The following is an 18,409-nucleotide window of genomic DNA, read 5'->3' on the forward strand; positions in this document are numbered from 1 at the left end:
AAGGTAAAGTACTACATATCAATAGGATGCCTTGACAATAAAGGTAAAGTACTACATATCAATAGGATGCCTTGACAATAAAGGTCAAGTACTACATATCAATAGGATGCCTTGACAATAAAGGTCAAGTACTACATATCAATAGGATGCCTTAGCAATAAAGGTAAAGTACTACATATCGATAGGATGGCTTGACAATAAAGGAAAGTACTACATATCAATAGGATGCCTTAGCAATAAAGGTAAAGTACTACATATCAATAGGATGCCTTAACAATAAAGGTAAAGTACTACATATCAAGAGGATGCCTTAACAATAAAGGTAAAGTACTACATATCAATGGGATGCCTTAACAATAAAGGTAAAGTACTACATATCAATAGGATGCCTTAACAATAGAGGTAAAGTACTACATATCAATAGGATGCCTTAACAATAAAGGTAAAGTACTACATATCAATAGGATGCCTTAACAATAAAGGCAAAGTACTACATATCAATAGGATGCCTTGGCAATAAAGGTAAAGTACTACATATCAATAGGATGCCTTAGCAATGAAGGTCAAGTACTACATATCAATAGGATGGCTTGACAATAAAGGTAAAGTACTACATATCAACAGGATGCCTCAGCAATAAAGGTAAAGTACTACATATCAATAGGATGCCTTAACAATAAAGGTAAAGTACTACATATCAATAGGATGCCTTAACAATAAAGGTACAGTACTACATATCAATAGGATGCCTTAACAATAGAGGTAAAGTACTACATATCAATAGGATGCCTTGACAATAAAGGTAAAGTACTACATATCAATAGGATGCCTTGACAATACAGGTAAAGTACTACATATCAATAGGATGCCTTAACAATAAAGGTAAAGTACTACATATCAATAGGATGCCTTTACAATAACGGTAAAGTACTACATATCAATAGGATGCCTTGACAATACAGGTAAAGTACTACATATCAATAGGATGCCTTAACAATAAAGGTAAAGTACTACATATCAATAGGATGCCTTAACAATAAAGGTACAGTACTACATATCAATAGGATGCCTTAACAATAAAGGTAAAGTACTACATATCAATAGGATGCCTTAACAATAAAGGTAAAGTACTACATATCAATAGGATGCCTTAACAATAAAGGTAAAGTACTACATATCAATAGGATGCCTTGACAATACAGGTAAAGTACTACACATCAATAGGATGCCTTAACAATAAAGGTAAAGTACTACATATCAATAGGATGCCTTGACAATAAAGGTAAAGTACTACATATCAATAGGATGCCTTAACAATAACACAGGAATGCTTTATTCTCATTGTGTCATGCCAAATCTCAAAACAATTTATTATTTCGTTTTCATTTGCAGCTAAACAGAGCAATAAAATTCCTTATCAAAATTTATCATACATGTGTATAAAGTACGTATCTGCTCTTTAGCCGTGTTATTTCTTTGAAACATTCTCCATTTCCATTCTCAATTTTATAGAAGACAGTATTTCTACATAGTAAACAATAGTTTTGTTTTAAATCTTTATTTTTAGTAAGTGCCGGATTTTCCATGATGTAGTTTTTTTGTGTTTATGCATTTTGTCATTCTCCCTTTCATGTCAAGTTGTTTCCAATTGCGTTAACGTTGAAAACGTTTGTTATTACCTGCGGTAGTTTTATTAGAAATGAATTAATGATTCAAACGTAAGTTCCTTAACAAAAACATCATAATGGTAACAAACTTGATTTAATTTTGGAATGGTTCGAAAGTTCGCTGTTGAACATGCATTCAAATTTTAAGTGTTTGTTACTAAACTGTGAGATCTGCAATTCGTTTGATTAAATGTATTTATCATACTGCTTTTTCAAAAACTCATTACGTCAAATGTGTAACTGCTTATATAAAAACAAATTGCTATTGACATTATTTCTGGTGACCTAGAGTTGCTCTTGCTAAACGAGTGTCTAATTATCATTGTCAGACTATCTAAATCTTCAAACTTTATCTAAAATTCTTAAATAAGCTTAGTTGAAATCTATAATTTGTTTTGTTGCATGGCTGAATTCATTTGGATTTGTTCATGATGCTTTGGTTATTTGTTTTGTATATGATTTTATATTTCTATATTCAGTAAAAGCTAACGAGAGCTTGTGCTTATCAGTTTTATAATATGTAGAATTGAAATACAGTTGTCTATTTCTGTATGTACAGCAATGTCAAAAAGTAACACCTGTCAACAGGTGGTTTAAGGTTGAAATCTATCATTGCAGTCTATTCATCTACTGTCAAGAAAAGGAAGAACAATAAAAACGATGTATTTTATATTGTTTATTTCTATAGTAACTGAAGGGGTGTTTTGATGCTAATACGCCTTCCATTTTTTTCTGTCCCTAGAGAACTTAACCTCTTTAGATGAAATGCATAGTTTTGTTTTGAAAGAACACGTTTACAGGAAAGATTGAAATATGATGAACACTTAACATACTTACATTCACATGTATGAACTTGGTTACTCCAAGTTGTACCATCACAAGTGATCAATTTCTCGCCTGTTAATTGGAATGGTGAAGCACATGTGATATCTAATACAGCACCGTCATAACTTCTAGTGACTGTAAGATTTTCTGAAGATGGAATATCATCACAACCTTGTCCTGAAAATAGATAATTTTCTGGTAATATTTATTTAATTGATGATATCTCGTCTACTTTTCTAGATGATTATACATGTATTTATTAAGTAAATTTGCTTTCATTCATTTGTGTATTTAAGGATGTTTGCTTGTCATGTTTTGGAATTTTTGTCAGATTTTCGATATCCTCTGGTTTTATCCAATTAAATGCCTTAAAAATATTTGCCCATGGACCCCCATTTTTCTTTTCATAAATCTTTTACATGTATAATTATAAGCAATTTGTAAAAGTCTTATAAAATCTTATTTATTTTTTAATAGTTTTTGAGAACCTAAACTGGTCAATGATAAAGCTATGAAAAAGCAAGAGCGAACATTTTCCCGCCAAAATTCCAACGGGTAATATCTCGAAAACAAGCACATTGACCCCTATATTTTATTTGCTTTTTTGATTCCTCATTTAATTCACTATCAATATATACTAGTGTTAAGGAAAGTTGTTTATTTTGAAACTGAGCAGCGAACTTTCTTAATCTTAAACAGTATTTTTGCAATTGCATGTACTTGTATGTTCATGTCTGATTGATTTGTGTCTTGCCTGTGATGGAATTTGTAGAAGCTGGACATTCATTAATGGCTTACGTTCTGTATTGATCGAATTTGTAAAATAATTGGTTAAATATGTTTATATTGAACGTGTATATACAATCGAAATTTAGATAAAGGATACAACAGATGCAGCTAAGTCTGCCTTATATCTTGAATTTCATCTAGAAATTGTCAATGAGGGTCGATTGCAAGCAAAACCCCACAACAAAAGAGATGATTTCAGCTTCCAAATTGTCATTACTATACATGTACCAGCGTTCCGGAAGCGCTTACATATGAAGTATACATTTCAGAGTTGATACGGTATTGCAGGGCTTATATTTCCTATTATGATATCCGTGATAGAAGGTTGCTTCTAACAAGGAAAAAAACTTGACCAAGAGTTCCAAGTGGTGAAGTTGTGGTAAATTTTACGGGCAACTTTATGAGTTTGTTGACCTTTATGGAATATCTGTTTCACAGATGACAACGGGCGTATTCAATTTGCCTAACTAATAACCCGTTCTCTGTTCTAAGGATTAGAATATTTAAATAACTGAAAGTTTACATAGTAACCTATTGTTCAGAGGTTGTAGTTTGTTGATGAGGTTCGTAAGTGTTTCTTGTTTCTCGTTTTTTATATAAATAAGACCGTTGGTTTTCCTGTTTGAATTGTTTTGACGTTACGCGCGATGTTCGTACATGAAAGCGTAACACATCGTCGCGAATATTTCGTAACGTTCAAACCAAAAATTGGACTGAAACGTTGTGTTAAGCAAGTGCGACATTCTTGTAAGACTCCGCAAAATCGACGGTGCTTTTTAACTACTTATCGAAAATTGATATATTTTAGTTTTTTGAAAAATTAAGAAAAATAACATTTTATAAAATCATAAAATTCTACCATTATAAGAGCAGTGATAAGCAAACAATTGACGTGAATTTGAGTTGAGTTCGGTTTTACGTCAAAAAATGGCGGTGCGACAACCTTGTAAGCCTTTGAAAAATCGCTCATAAATTACCATATATCATTTTTCAGGATATTTGTCTTTAAATTCATAAAATTAAGCAAATTAACATTGATTTAGTAAATACAAATACTTACATTTTAGATAAATTTTTTTTGATTCTCAAATCTGGAATCCCATTTTTTTCCACCGTGGGACAGATTTGCCCTTGTAGTATAGAACGCGTTTTTTGTCTATGAAGTCATCATAACGTCTTAAAAAATGCATAAAAGACTGAATGAATCATTCTGTTTAATAATGGGAAAAAACGTTTTTCAAAATATTAAATAGTTAAGTGGTTACAATAAATGAAATATGGTACGCGGGACAACCTATAGTACGGTCGTTTTGATTGGAATATTTAGTTTACGCACGAGTGAACTCGGGTGGTTTAAAGTCATTCGAGCCATTGCAATCAAAGTGTACTGTAGCATTTGGCCAAGTAAAAAATATTATTAATTAAATTATCTATTTTCAGATTTGTAGACAATTAGTATTATGGGAAACCAGTACCAGCATCGTAATATTGGTGTATTTAAAGAAGACATTATTGTTTGATAAACTGAATGTTACTTTCTTCCTTTGCTATTTCAAGCATTCCTAGGTCCGAGACCACAATTATTTCGTAGTGCATTTCTTTTAGAAGATAAATGAAAATCAAAAAAATCCCACCTGCGCTTTCTCAATGAAATTTTTACAGTGTGTTGTACTACTTTTGGGACAAATTATATCAAAATTATAGAAAACTTCATCGGCTCTAACTCAAAATATGGACAATTTTATGTTTAGGGCGTCTTGAAATCTTTTGACAGCTTCCGAAGTGCAAATTTTCAACCTTTTGCAGCTGGACCAAATCACTATTTTCCTTTAAAATTCTGAACCCAAATCTTTTAACAGTGTAATTTCACCCCCCTTTTTGCAATATGAGGCATTAAACAAGGAGAAATAAATTTGGAAGAGGTATAAAAATTAATGGCAAGTAACCCACTGTCAACACTAGGGACTATATTTGTGAACAACGAAAATCAAGGGACGACAATTGTGGTCTCGGACCTAATGTAAAGTTTGTCATAATCAGTTCAATAGTTTGAGAAAAATCTAGTATAATACATGACGACATCTACAGCGATTCGAGCAAAATTTTGAATAGGATACACAAGATAATTTTAGGATAAATTTTAAAATATTACATATGGACTTCTTTGTCTTCTTTATAAGGTCACTTTTGGTCAATCTATACCTTTCATTTCCTCAAAATGTCAACTTTTCAGGTCAATTAATAAAAAATAATGCGGTAACTTTCACTCATTTATCATAAAAATGTTATAAAAAATGAGAAATTGAAGTATTCAAGCAGAATGAACAATCCATATAAAAGTCTCCAAGGAGGTTTCAATAAGTCCTTACGTAAAACTTAAATTTACGCCGCGTTCCAGAGAGGTACATAAAAGGCTTCTCTTTAAGTGAATAATTTGTTGTTAGTTTACAGCATTAAAAATAGTTTTATTTACTTATAACTATATATTTATTAAAGTATTTCCTAGGAAAATGTTCTAGCATAGCAGAATAAAAGAAATAAGGAGAAAAACATTATGGCTTGTTCTGTCAACTGAATATTCATGGTAGAGTCTTATTTCAAGAACAGTTTTTCATAAATGTGTTTTGCAGACTAAAATGCAATCCATTCAGAAAATATCATTTTTTTTGTAATATTTCACTTAAATAGCAAGTACCTTCAACACATGAGAGTACTCACAAGGTCAAAGGTGCATGTGCAGCTTCCCATATTAGGTGTAATACCCCATTGATTTTCCCCTATTAGTCTTTGTTAAATTTGCACTTTTCAAAATAATGTGCAGAATTGTTTTTTTTTTTCAAATAAAGAAAACTTGGCATGGGTAAAGTTTTATCCTGTCAAGTACTTTAGGAAAAAATTCACATAACATTTCATTGCATTTAAGAAAATAATCATCATTGGAATTTAACCAATCAAATTTCTCCCCTTATTTAACCTGTGTACAAGCTTTAGTAACCATGTACCCTTAAACTTACAAAATATTTTATAGAAACCCCAAATAAAAAAATAATGGTGATTTGTATGGTGGCCGGTTAAGGCCATTTCGCGTTTTCGCGTTTTCGCCTTTCATATTCGATAGGGCGAAAACGCGAAATCGCGAAGTCGAAATCGCGAAAAGGCGAAGTCGAAAACGCGAAAACGTGAAGTCAAAAACGCGAAAACGCGAAAACGAGAGTCGAAAACGCGAAATCGACTTCGCCTTTTCGCGTTTTCGTCTTTTGACTTCGCGATTTCCGTTACTTACTTTGTGTAAGATGGATTCAACTGTTGTTTATATTATTTTTTGTTTCACCAGATGATCGATTTAAGCTGTTCAAACGTCATAATTCGATTGAGAGGAAGCAAATCCAGGTTACAAACTAAAACCTTGGGAAACACATCAATTTTAAGAGGAAAACAAACTTGTAGGAACAACAAGAACACTAACGTGCAACAACACTACTGCCATATTCCTGAATTGGTACAGGACATATCAAACTCCTGAGAACCTATAGCATATTTCCACCTGAAAAGTTTCTCTTCTTTTTTTATGGATAGTGTATTGTGTAAGTAATTGCTTAGTGCGCTTTAATCAAGAATAAATGTGTTGGCAAATCTGTCAAAATCAAATCATTTTAATTTTTTCATACACAAAACTTCGCGGTTTGTTTATGAATAGTAACAACAGATTATTTCATTAATATAGCTTTCGAAGGACATGACGTTTTCAATTTTGCAGGATAAATTTAAAAAAAGCCGGTTGTATTTCGTCTGGAGTGCATTGTTGAATCATACATCTGTGCTAATTAATTACAGCGTCGTGTGCCAACAGACAAAAATCACTCACAAGAAACAAAACTGCTGTTAGACACTCCATTCTGTACAAGCAAATTCCTTAGACTTTCATTGCTGCCGGAAAGCTTTTAAAGAGAATTCGGGAAAGATCTTAGATAGTTTAGAACATATTATTAGACATACTCACGTATACATACAGGTGGTGGGAGACTCCATTTGTCGCCTGAACAGATAAGAATTTTTGCTCCAAATAACTTGTATTTACGAAAGCATCTGAATTTTGCGATTCTGCCTCTTGCTCGCAGTCTTACTCTACCATGTGCTAGATTTTCTAAGGTTGCACATCTTTGGCCTAAAACTGAAATCAAAATTATGAATATTAGTAAAAGGAGATATGTCAAATATAGATACCTTAAGTCCAAAAGGACCAACAAAAACTTGATGTTACATTTGTGACATTGAAATAGCCCAGAAGACAAATATGCTGTCTTTAGTAATGAAAAAAAATCCCAAACATGAAATACCAACTTAGTTTAATGTATTTGCATTTGAGTAAGCAATACATTATATAAGAATTCACGTGTAAATATGAATTATATACACAAACGTCACACAATTACTATGACTGTAGTATAAAAGGATTCACGTGGAGGGCCCTAATTTTGGAGAACCTTTTCATATGTTTTTTTATTGTAAAAGTTCAAATGAAGTTGATGTAAGCAATAATAGGAATAAAACATACGGACTCCAACAATGAGGAAAACCCACAACGAATAGTCGGCTATGAAAAATATAAAATGAGAAAGCAAACGACCTACTTTTTATAACAAAACAATTTACTAAAACAAATATGACATACATAAACCAAAGACAACCACTTAACTACTGGCTCCTGACTTGGAACAGGCACATATAGAATATGGTTTGAATGATTTTAACATAATATTTGGAGCCTCGCTCTATCCGTGGTCTAACCTGAGGATTGTCGAAGACAATCTCCATATACGCTAATTTTACCCTTTGTCGAATTGCTGAAATATAGATTTGAAAAACTATATAGAACAACTCTGAGCCAGAGGAAGGGACATTGCAACTATATTAAACAATTAAGCTTGAAAAGTAAAATGGAGCATCAATAACTTACAATGAAGTAACAAATATTAATGTCCGAAATAAATGTGCCACATGAAATGAATACAGGAAGTTCTTATGACAATTAAAGTCAAATGACAAGAAATATCAATTGCATCAACAAAATGTTATAAAGTTCTTGACTTATACATACAAGTCACTAGTTCAAATTTGATTCTCATGGGGATTCGACCACCTGTATATACGAATATTACATTAATTATATGTTCAATCGCTGACAAATAATAGTTTTTTTTCTAAATGAAAAATACTTATTGACTTTAACTATAAAACTATAATTATTTAGCTGACCAATAAATAATACTATTATTTTAATAGAGATACGAGATATATATAATTATATAGAATATATGTAAAGAATTTTCTATTTATTTTTATTAATAATATCGATCCAGAAGAAGAAAATGATGCATTAGTATGTGTATCTAAAACGGGCACTCCTGAACTATTTTAAGATATAGTTTAGGACAGGTGAGGTCACAAATACACGTGCATGTATCTGTGACGTATATAGAATCAACCAATCAGCATACGAGATCTTGCAATCACGTGGAAGCGATTAGATAGAAATATTTGACTGATAAAATACACATACCTATCTATCACACAGTGCAGGATCTATATACATGGATTAAAGTCAAATAAAATCATAAAAAATTAAACACATAATGCTGTTTATGCTGTTCCTCGCCTTTAAGCTTTTGTTAAAAAGTAAAAATGTAATATTGTACATTGACCAGTCTCAAACGGTAGAATAATGGGTTTCCGTCATTATTATCGAAAATACAACTCAAAGTATGTATAGTATAGCTATGTAGACTTACAAAATAACGCTACGAACAAAATTTGATTTTAACCGAAACTTTTATAACGAAAAAAAACTAGAGGCTCTAAAGAGCCTGTGTCGCTCACCTTGGTCTATGTGAATATTAAACAATGGACACAGATGGATTCATGACAAAATTGTGTTTCGGTGATGGTGATGTGTTTGTAGATCTTACTTTACTAAACATTCTTGCTGCTTACAATTATCTCTATCTATAACAGTACTTTCTGTGGAAAATGTTATTGAAAATCTTCAAATTTTAAGAAAATTGTTAAAAATTGACTATGAAGGGCAATAACTCCTTAGGGGGTCAATTGACTATTTTGGTCATACTGACTTATTTTTAGTTCTTACTTTGCTGTACATTATTGCTGTTTACAGTTTATCTCTATCTATAATAATATTCAAGATAATAACAAAAAAACAGCAAAATTTCCTCAAAATTACCAATTCAGGGGCAGCTACCTAACAACCGATTATCCTATTCATCTGAAAATTCCAGGGCAGATAGATCGTGACCTGATCAACAATTTTACTTCCTGTCAGATTTGCTCTTAATGCTTTGGTTTTTGAATCATAAGCCAAAAACTGCATTTTACCCCCATGTTTTATTTTTAGCCATGGCGGCCATCTTGGTTTGTTGGCCGAGTTACCAGAAACAGTTTTTTAACTAGATACCCGAATGATGATTATGGCTAAGTTTGGTTAAATTTGGCCCAGTAGTTTCAGAGGAGAAGATTTTTCTAAAAGATTACTAAGATTTACGAAAAATGGTTAAAAATTGACTATAAAGGGCAATAACTCCTAAAGTGGTCAACTGACCATTTTGGTCATGTTGACTTATTTGTAGATCTTACTTTGCTGAACATTATTGCTGTTTACAGTTTATCTCTATCTATAATAATATTCAAGATAATAACCAAAAACAGCAAAATTTCCTTAAAATTACCATTTCAGGTGCAGCAACCCAACAACCGATTATCTGATTCATCTGAAAATTGCAGGGCAGATAGATTATGACCTGATCAACAATTTTACTTCCTGTCAGATTTGCTCTTAATGCTTTGGTTTTTGAGTTATAAGCCAAAAACTGCATTTTACCCCTATGTTCTATTTTTAGCCATTATGGCCATCTTGGTTGGTTGGGCGGGGCACCGGACACATTTTTAAACTAGATACCCCAATGATGATTATGGCCAAGTTTGGTTAAATTTGGCCCAGTAGTTTCAGAGGAGAAGATTTTTCTAAAAGATTACTAAGATTTACGAAAAATGGTTAAAAATTGACTATAAAGGGCAATAACTCCTAAAGTGGTCAACTGACCATTTTGGTCATGTTGACTTATTTGTAGATCTTACTTTGCTGAACATTATTGCTGTTTACAGTTTATCTCTATCTATAATAATATTCAAGATAATAACCAAAAACAGCAAAATTTCCTTAAAATTACCATTTCAGGGGCAGCAACCCAACAACGAAATGTCCGATTCATCTGAAAATTTCAGGGCAGATAGATCTTGACCTGATGAACAATATTACCCCCATGTCAGATTTGCTCTAAATGCTTTGGTTTTTGAGTTATAAGCCAAAAACTGCATTTTACCCCTATGTTCTATTTTTAGCCATGGCGGCCATCTTGGTTGGTTGGCCGGGTCACCGGACACATTTTTTAAACTAGATACCCCAATGATGATTGTGGCCAAGTTTGGTTAAATTTGGCCCAGTTGTTTCAGAGGAGAAGATTTTTGTAAAAGTTAACGCAGGACGACGACGACGACGACGGACGACGGACGCCGGACGCCAAGTGATGAGAAAAGCTCACTTGGCCTTTCGGCCAGGTGAGCTAAAAACCCAATAATCCTTGTTACGGCGAGAAAAAAGTTTAGCAATTATAGTAGTAAAATTTAAGCAAAGAATGTAGGTCAGGTTATCCATAGGTTTATTTCACACACTGATTGCATTTTTTACAGGTCTTTTAATCTGTTCAAAAATCATTATAGGTAAATTTCTTAAACATTGTTTGGAATTCATGAATATTTACTATCCAGATTGTAATGCTTCCAATTAGTTGCTTTACAAGTCAAATTTTGACATATGTTTGGAATTTTAGAGATAAAAAAAAAAACCACAAAAACTAATCAAAACTGAAGTCATTAGGGAAGTATAGGTAACATGTTTCGTCTTCACTCACTCACTTTCGACTCAGCAGATCTCTTAACATACAAACTTCCCCGTGAATGTTATTAGGAAGTTCAACTGAAATACACGAGAAGGAACCGATTCAATCGACAATACACAAAGTTTACGTTTTAACTGCTACTTAATAGACGTTTTTCACACACCTTTTTTTATTGATGTGTATTTGTTTGATTGACTTGTCTTGGACCGTTCTACCTTGATTACGTTTGATTTCTCTTTTTGTTATATTTTCGTTCTTTTTTTATGATGGAATATCCATATACGTAGTATGAACAGTAAAATATCATGGGTGGCCATTTCATCATCGAATGTACTTGAACAGGACAAATGGGAAGAAAAAAGAGGGCTTTAAGGGCATACGATACAGTTTTGAATCCCATAATGAAATTTAATGAAAATTTGCAAATAGGCTATTTTTAAATTTATATGTAATCAAAATTATACCTTCATTTGCTACTTTTTTTTTAGTAGAATGAGGTAGAAATTTCAGATATTTGCTCAGATTCGGATTTGTGGACATATTTTTCATCCCGACAGAAATGTATAGCTTTTTTTGTTTTAAAAAATACATATAAGCACACCAGTAAGCCGCTAGAATAATGAATTAACTATGTTGAGGTTCGTTTTCGAGTTTTGTGGATAGTGTTTGTCTCTCTGTCTTCTAAGAATTTACAATAATTATGATGTAAGTGTAGAGTAATGTTCATTCATTATAAGGTTGTGAATAAAATGAGATCTTTTAGGCTTTCGAAAGGGAATGCATATGAATAAAGGGAAATTTTGGTATGCATATTTACGTTTCGTCAATGTCTATTTGATATTAGCTGTATAATACAAAATTATGTCCTTACTACAATTATCTGTCGAAGTAATGTTGAATGTCCCTCTGGTGTCGTTCGCCCCTCTTTTAGTATACTGAAGGTTATTTTCAATCAACATATGCATTATCAAGAGGTTGACATAATGACTTCCCGTCTGTATAGTCATGATCAATAGGTTCGTATGAAAAGTTCCCGTCAATGTTTTCACCGTTTATACTTTGATTCAAGGACACACACGTGTAATGTTTCTTTCCAATCAGTCATTATCCGAGTAGTATGCATGTTCTAATGGTTAATTACTCGAAGATATTTTAACAACGTCAATATATTTATGTATAACCTATACGCTCATATCTATTTTAAGGCATGAATGAATACAATATACATAGTATTGCCGATAGCCCAGCAAGCATAGTGGACAACGGAATTTATTAATTTATTTACATACATGTATCTTAATAAATATATATATATATATATATAAACATCTGAAAACAACAATAACCACAATGACTTCTAATAACAAAAACCTTGAAATATCCTGTTAGGTACAACTTAGCTAGAAAAAGTAAACCTTGTACCAACGAGAGCTAAAATATAGCCGACATGAATGTAAACATGTAACTAAATACATACATAAATAACTCGATCATCAACGACCTCGCCAGCCAGGAACAACCAAACAAAACCCATTAATGGGATAAACTGGAAACCTGGGTCCGACCTCATGCGACAAGTCGTCTCACGAGACATACTCAGACGAATATATTGTTTTGAAAAATATATGTAAATGCATGTATCAAATTATATACATAATTTTATTGGAACTTGAATGTTGCCCTGTCTGCGGCGGGCTAGAAAGTGATAATATCAGGGAAAAAATTTCCCGCTATAAAATAAGTCACGTGTCTTATACCTAGTGACTTAAACTTATAAAATTACTACGCTAGTACCATATATACAATAATTTTTCCCTATACTACGAAACGTGAGAAATTATACGTATAACCTATACGCTCATATCTATTATAAGGCATGAATGAATACAATATATATAGTATTGCCGATAGCCCAGCAAGCATAGAAATACCAAAGAAAGGGTTGGAGTGTAGTAAAAATAATAAATATATATATATATATATATATATATATCAAAGACCCAATTTTTGTGAGACTGAAATTCTCTTTTCTAAAGTATCTTCGATATAACCATCTTTGGAAAAATCTGTCTTCCACTTCCCATGTCGCTTTATGCATCTTTCATTTACATTAGACTTAGCAGCTGCAGTTGCACCACCCGATCGTAAAAAATGAAGACCAAGATTTAGACTTGGGGCTACCAGCTTAAGTCTCTTTACAATGTTTTCTTTAGCTGCAGTGTAGCTAATAGGTTTATTCTTATATATAAGTTTGGCTACGCCTTTGGATCTAAATATAGGTTTAAATATGAATTGTTCGGATTGTGCGTCTAAACCAGCTAAAGACAAATATCTTAAATACATGTTAACTGGACAAGCGATAGTTATACCTTTAGAAATAAGAATTTCATTCCCTTGTCTGTATTGATCCGTTTTGCTATGAGAAATAAAAAGTTTTAAATGATCTTCGAAAATACTAACATCTTTGCATCTTAATTTACTAATCTCATCGAACCTAAGAAAACCCGAATAAGACAACAAAATCATAGTGAGATCCCTAACTATAAGTAAATCTGAACAATCTGTGTACATAGAACATAAATCAATCAACATGTCATTGTTAACTGGATCCTTTTTGTTTACAGGCCTTCCATTACGTCTTTTGGCGGATTCTAAAAGATATTTTACAAATGAATTTTCTGTCGGATCATTAAAACACTTGGAGAACATTGTTCATCTATCAATTTTGTAATGTAAAGTGCTATATGAACAGGCTCGGCAGGCAATTCATTTAAACTGTTTTCGATTGCGAATTTCTTCCATCTATTAAAACTTGAATAGTACTTTTTACAGGTATTCTCACTTCTCGAATCAATAAGGAATATAGTCATCTTTCCAGCTAAGTTGTAAATGTTACAGTCCTCTGAAACGCCACTCTCTACTAAAGCAGCTTCAACGTTTCGTCTTAGGTTCACACCTGCAAATAACAATTGTATTATTAAAAATCTATTTTCAAAGCTAGCATTCTAAATTTCATTGGCAATTTTACGAATACTCCGTTTTTGCCTGTTCCATTTACTATCACCCTTTTTCCAGACAAATATTCTATGTCTTGTATATAATGTGCTATACCTTTTGATGTGTAAATCAGCGGCCAAAAAGGGGCCGATTTCCATTCAGGAATAACTAAGGTACATGCAGCCTTGTCATGCTGAATTTTTTGTAAAACCATAGGAACAAGAGATGGTGGTGGAACTAACCAGTTTGTGTCTTTACCCCAATTTTGAGAGAATGCGTCTATGCCTTCTGAACCTGGACACCAATGCTTTGAGTTGAAACGTGTGCAGTGTGTATTATAATGAGTAGCGAACCTGTCAATGTTATATGGTCCCCATGTACCATTGAAATAATTAAACAATTCGCCATGAATACCCCAATCATCGTTATCAGTGTTTCTGCTCAATTTTTCTGCATATTGATTGTCTGCCCTTGGTAGCCATTTAGAATTTAAAGTAATGTTCTTTTCTGAACAAATATTGTGAATATCTACTGCTATGTTTTGATGTATGCTTTTCTTACTGCCGACCTTTAGTATATGTGGAACGTTTTTATTGTCCGAATTAATGCTAACCAACTTGTTATCTAAGCTAAATTTACTTTCATAAGTACATAATACTCGTCTTGCGCATTCTAATTCGCGCCACGTTGAACTTTCCAACTTTTCATCACTTGTCCAATTACCTGACATTTCACTGTTGTCAACACAAGTTACAACGCTAAACTGAGTGGATAAATAACCACCGAAGCCTACATCTGAGGCGTCACAAAAAATGTCAAAATCTGACACAAAATCATGATCAACTCTGCAAATGTCAACACCCTGCTCATTTAATTTTCTGAGCGAGCTTTCCCAGAATAAAATTTCTGTAAGAGCATCTGGGTTCATCTTTACAGGAGCATCCCAACTTGCTCGTCCCATGATACAATCATACAAGTATCTGGTGTGCAATCTCACCTTGTCACCAATAACAATCATCATGGAAATGATTTGACCCAAAATACTGGCTAAAAATCTAGCACTGAATAACAATCTACCGTTTGTAGCTTCTCTGCATAATTTGCGAATACTATTTTCGGCTTTCTCAATTCTTTCTTCCTTAATAAAAACTCTACCTATTTTGGTATCCCATGTGTAACCTAACCAATCCATACTCTGACTAGGTAACCAATGACATTTTTCATGAGCTATTAAAAATCCTAATCTTTCGAGTGTATTTTTAACTTCAAAACTACTATTCATACAATTTTCAAAATCATTGTCCCCTCCGAGACCGTCATCTAAAAACATGATGACACGTTTACCTTCTGCCCTCATGTGTTTGACAACTTCTCTTAGCACTTTGGTAAATATATACCCAGCTGTTGCAATACCAAATGGCAATACGTTAAACACAAAATAACGCATTATACCGTCAAAAACAAATGCAAAACCAAGAAAAGACCTGTGTATTTCTGTGATCTCAATATGGTGATATGCCGATTTCAAATCATAGCTAAATAGAAAATCACCCTTTTTAAAAAGGTCTCGTGCGTTTTCTGTATCTTCGTACTTAAATCTAAATTTAAATAGATGTGGGTTCAAATGCCGACAATCTAAAACCAGCCTAGGTTTGTTCTTATTGTAAGCAACTGTAAGAGGGTTTACAACAAAAGGTCTTTCTTTTACTTCTGAAATACATTTTTTCTCGATTAATTTTCTTATTTCATCTTTAACAAATTTTGGATTATCAAGTGAAGATCTGTTATTCTTCAACAATTCTGATTTTGGTTCTGTCTTGAAAGGTATCTTGTATCCGTTTTCGATAACATCCAAAATATGTGTATTGCTTGTAATTGATTTCCATTCAGGTAATTTAGATTTTAACTGACCAACAGGTGAGAAAATACCTGACGGCTGATCAACCGTGACATTTAACGGCGATTTAAAACTGACCTTATTATTGCAATAAACTGTCATGTGACCATCAGTTTCTATTGAACTATGTTCAGTATCATTTAAATTTGAACAAATACTATTAGTCAAGATTGGCAAATTAAATAAAGTTTTAAAAGTACTTATCTTCTTCTTATCCGGACAATTGTCCGTCCAATGGCCTCTCAATCCACAGTTGAAGCACCTGCCAGGTTTCCAAGAAGAGTTGGTATTCTCTGCCTTCTCTCTTGTGTATGGTGCTTTTCTTGTGACAATTTTCTTATATTTCTCTGCTTTCTGTTTTCTTTCTGCTCTGTTTTGTGCCCTGATTATTTTCTTCTCATCTTCCGAATCGTCGGCGATAGGATTTGTCACATATTCACTCACAACCTTCCAACGCAGTTCCGAGGAATCTGCCATTTTAATCAGTTTCTGTCTTTCTCTCACTAATTCCATACCTTCTACTATCTTGGCTTTAGCTGTTTGTACGGAATCGACGCTCAAATCTGGCCCTTCTAAGTTCACGTCTGCTTCTTTCAGCTTGGAAAGTACCCTGGATTTATGTTTGAACTGATTCTCATTGCCTTTTCTCTTGAATGAGAAATTGTCAGTAACGGTCTGCTCGATTTTGTAAATTTGAGACTGTGAAATGTCCTGTTGAGATTGTCTTATGTTGGATTGGAAAGACGATAATCTGGAATCCATGATAGTAGAAATGTTATTCAATATGTCTTGTTGAAGGTTAGAAACGGCATTCTTCACTTCAAGCGAAATGGCGTCTTTAATTGAACTAGATATTCCGGTGTCCATACTTGAATGTTGCCCTGTCTGCGGCGGGCTAGAAAGTGATAATATCAGGGAAAAAATTTCCCGCTATAAAATAAGTCACGTGTCTTATACCTAGTGACTTAAACTTATAAAATTACTACGCTAGTACCATATATACAATAATGTTTCCCTATACTACGAAACGTGAGAAATTATACATATTGGGTAAATAGATAGATGTACTTAGCTACTCAATTATCCTCAAAATTGCGTAACTTTGTTCATCGTATATTTCAAAATTGTAATGAAGGATTACAAAGGTACAGTATTGACTATCACAAATAAATCGATAGAGATTGTCGGTTCATGACAAATGTTTAAGCCAATTGAGATGACTATACAATTTCTCATAGTGAACTTTTTATATCTAGATAACTTATATGGAGTATTTTTAGGATCCCATTATAGATTGCTGTCCGTTGTGAGCGAAGACTACATGTTGAAGACCTTACTTTGACCTGTAATGGTTTACTTTTACAAATTATGACTTAAATGGAGAGTTGTCTAATTGAAACTAATACCACACATTCTTATATCTATATAAATCGTTTGTTACAGAAGAACAGTACATTTTCTATGGGATGACAGTGGTAGAGGGTTCATACTGTTATAAACATATTGCACAAAGGTTTATTGATCGTAAGGTTTAAAAAGTCTCGTTGAACTTGAATGTAAACATTTATGTTTTATGACAGTACTATTTTTGTGTATCTTGTGTATATAGGAAGCGTAATAGGACTTTATCTTAAGGTTGCGGCCTTTTATCTATTTATTGCGTTGAAAGATATTTCTCATATCACACAATGCAGTGCAGTGTGATACGAAAATCTGCGTTCATTGGATTGGCTAATCAAGCATCATAGGACGACATCACGGCATTAACATTGGTGATTCGTTAGGTCATTGATGGCTATCAAAGATTAGGAAGATTATTATATCTTCCCTTGTATTGGACATCTGTGATTTCTTCAATAATATAAATTACACACACACTTTTCGAGCGACAGTACTTTTTTGGGTATATTTTTAATCATTCTGAAGCGTACAAAAAGTCTTGAATAGTTATCAAAGGTACCAGGATTATAATTTAGTACGCCAGACGCGCGTTTCGTCTACATAAGACTCATCAGTGACGCTCATATCAAAATATTAATAAAGCCAAACAAGTACAAAGTTGAAGAGCATTGAGGATCCGAAATTCCAAAAAGTTGTGCCAAATACGGCTAAGGTAATCTATGCCTGGGATAAGAAAATCCTTAGTATTTCGAAAAATTCAAAGTTGTGTAAAAAGGAAATTTATAAAAATGACCACATTATTGATATTCATGCCAACACCGAAATGTTGACTACTGGTTGGTGATACCCTCGGGGATAAAACG

At 33.0% G+C, this 18,409-nt stretch overlaps 2 protein-coding genes and 1 long non-coding RNA gene across 3 annotated transcripts in view; all 3 read right to left on the reverse strand.

The window, feature by feature from the left end:
- LOC143082666 (MAM domain-containing glycosylphosphatidylinositol anchor protein 2-like) overlaps positions 1–18,409 on the reverse strand; it is an 84,198-nt gene that overhangs the window by 36,406 nt on the left and 29,383 nt on the right. The window lies entirely within an intron of this gene.
- The window catches only part of LOC143082669 (uncharacterized), a 48,120-nt gene that overhangs the window by 29,296 nt on the left and 415 nt on the right, over positions 1–18,409 (reverse strand). Inside the window, exons 2-4 of the long non-coding RNA XR_012980434.1 lie at positions 8,842–8,864; positions 7,282–7,452; positions 2,505–2,669 (exon numbers count right to left, since the gene is read on the reverse strand). This is a non-coding gene — a long non-coding RNA (uncharacterized LOC143082669). The remainder of the gene's footprint in view (positions 1–2,504; positions 2,670–7,281; positions 7,453–8,841; positions 8,865–18,409) is intronic.
- Positions 14,202–17,129, reverse strand: LOC143084068 (uncharacterized). The gene is made up of 2 exons (XM_076260485.1): positions 15,003–17,129; positions 14,202–14,207 (listed from the first exon to the last, which is right to left on the reverse strand). Exons 1-2 carry the CDS (start codon positions 17,010–17,012, stop codon positions 14,202–14,204), a joined length of 2,016 nt encoding a protein of 671 aa, XP_076116600.1. The 5' UTR covers positions 17,013–17,129.

This window comes from Mytilus galloprovincialis, chromosome 7 (genome assembly GCF_965363235.1).
Source record: "Mytilus galloprovincialis chromosome 7, xbMytGall1.hap1.1, whole genome shotgun sequence".
Lineage (NCBI taxonomy): Eukaryota > Metazoa > Mollusca > Bivalvia > Mytilida > Mytilidae > Mytilus > Mytilus galloprovincialis.

Bases quoted from the DNA above. Each gene is read 5' to 3' on its own strand.
- LOC143084068 (XM_076260485.1), bottom strand. From the start codon at position 17,012: ATGGACACCGGAATATCTAGTTCAATTAAAGACGCCATTTCGCTTGAA.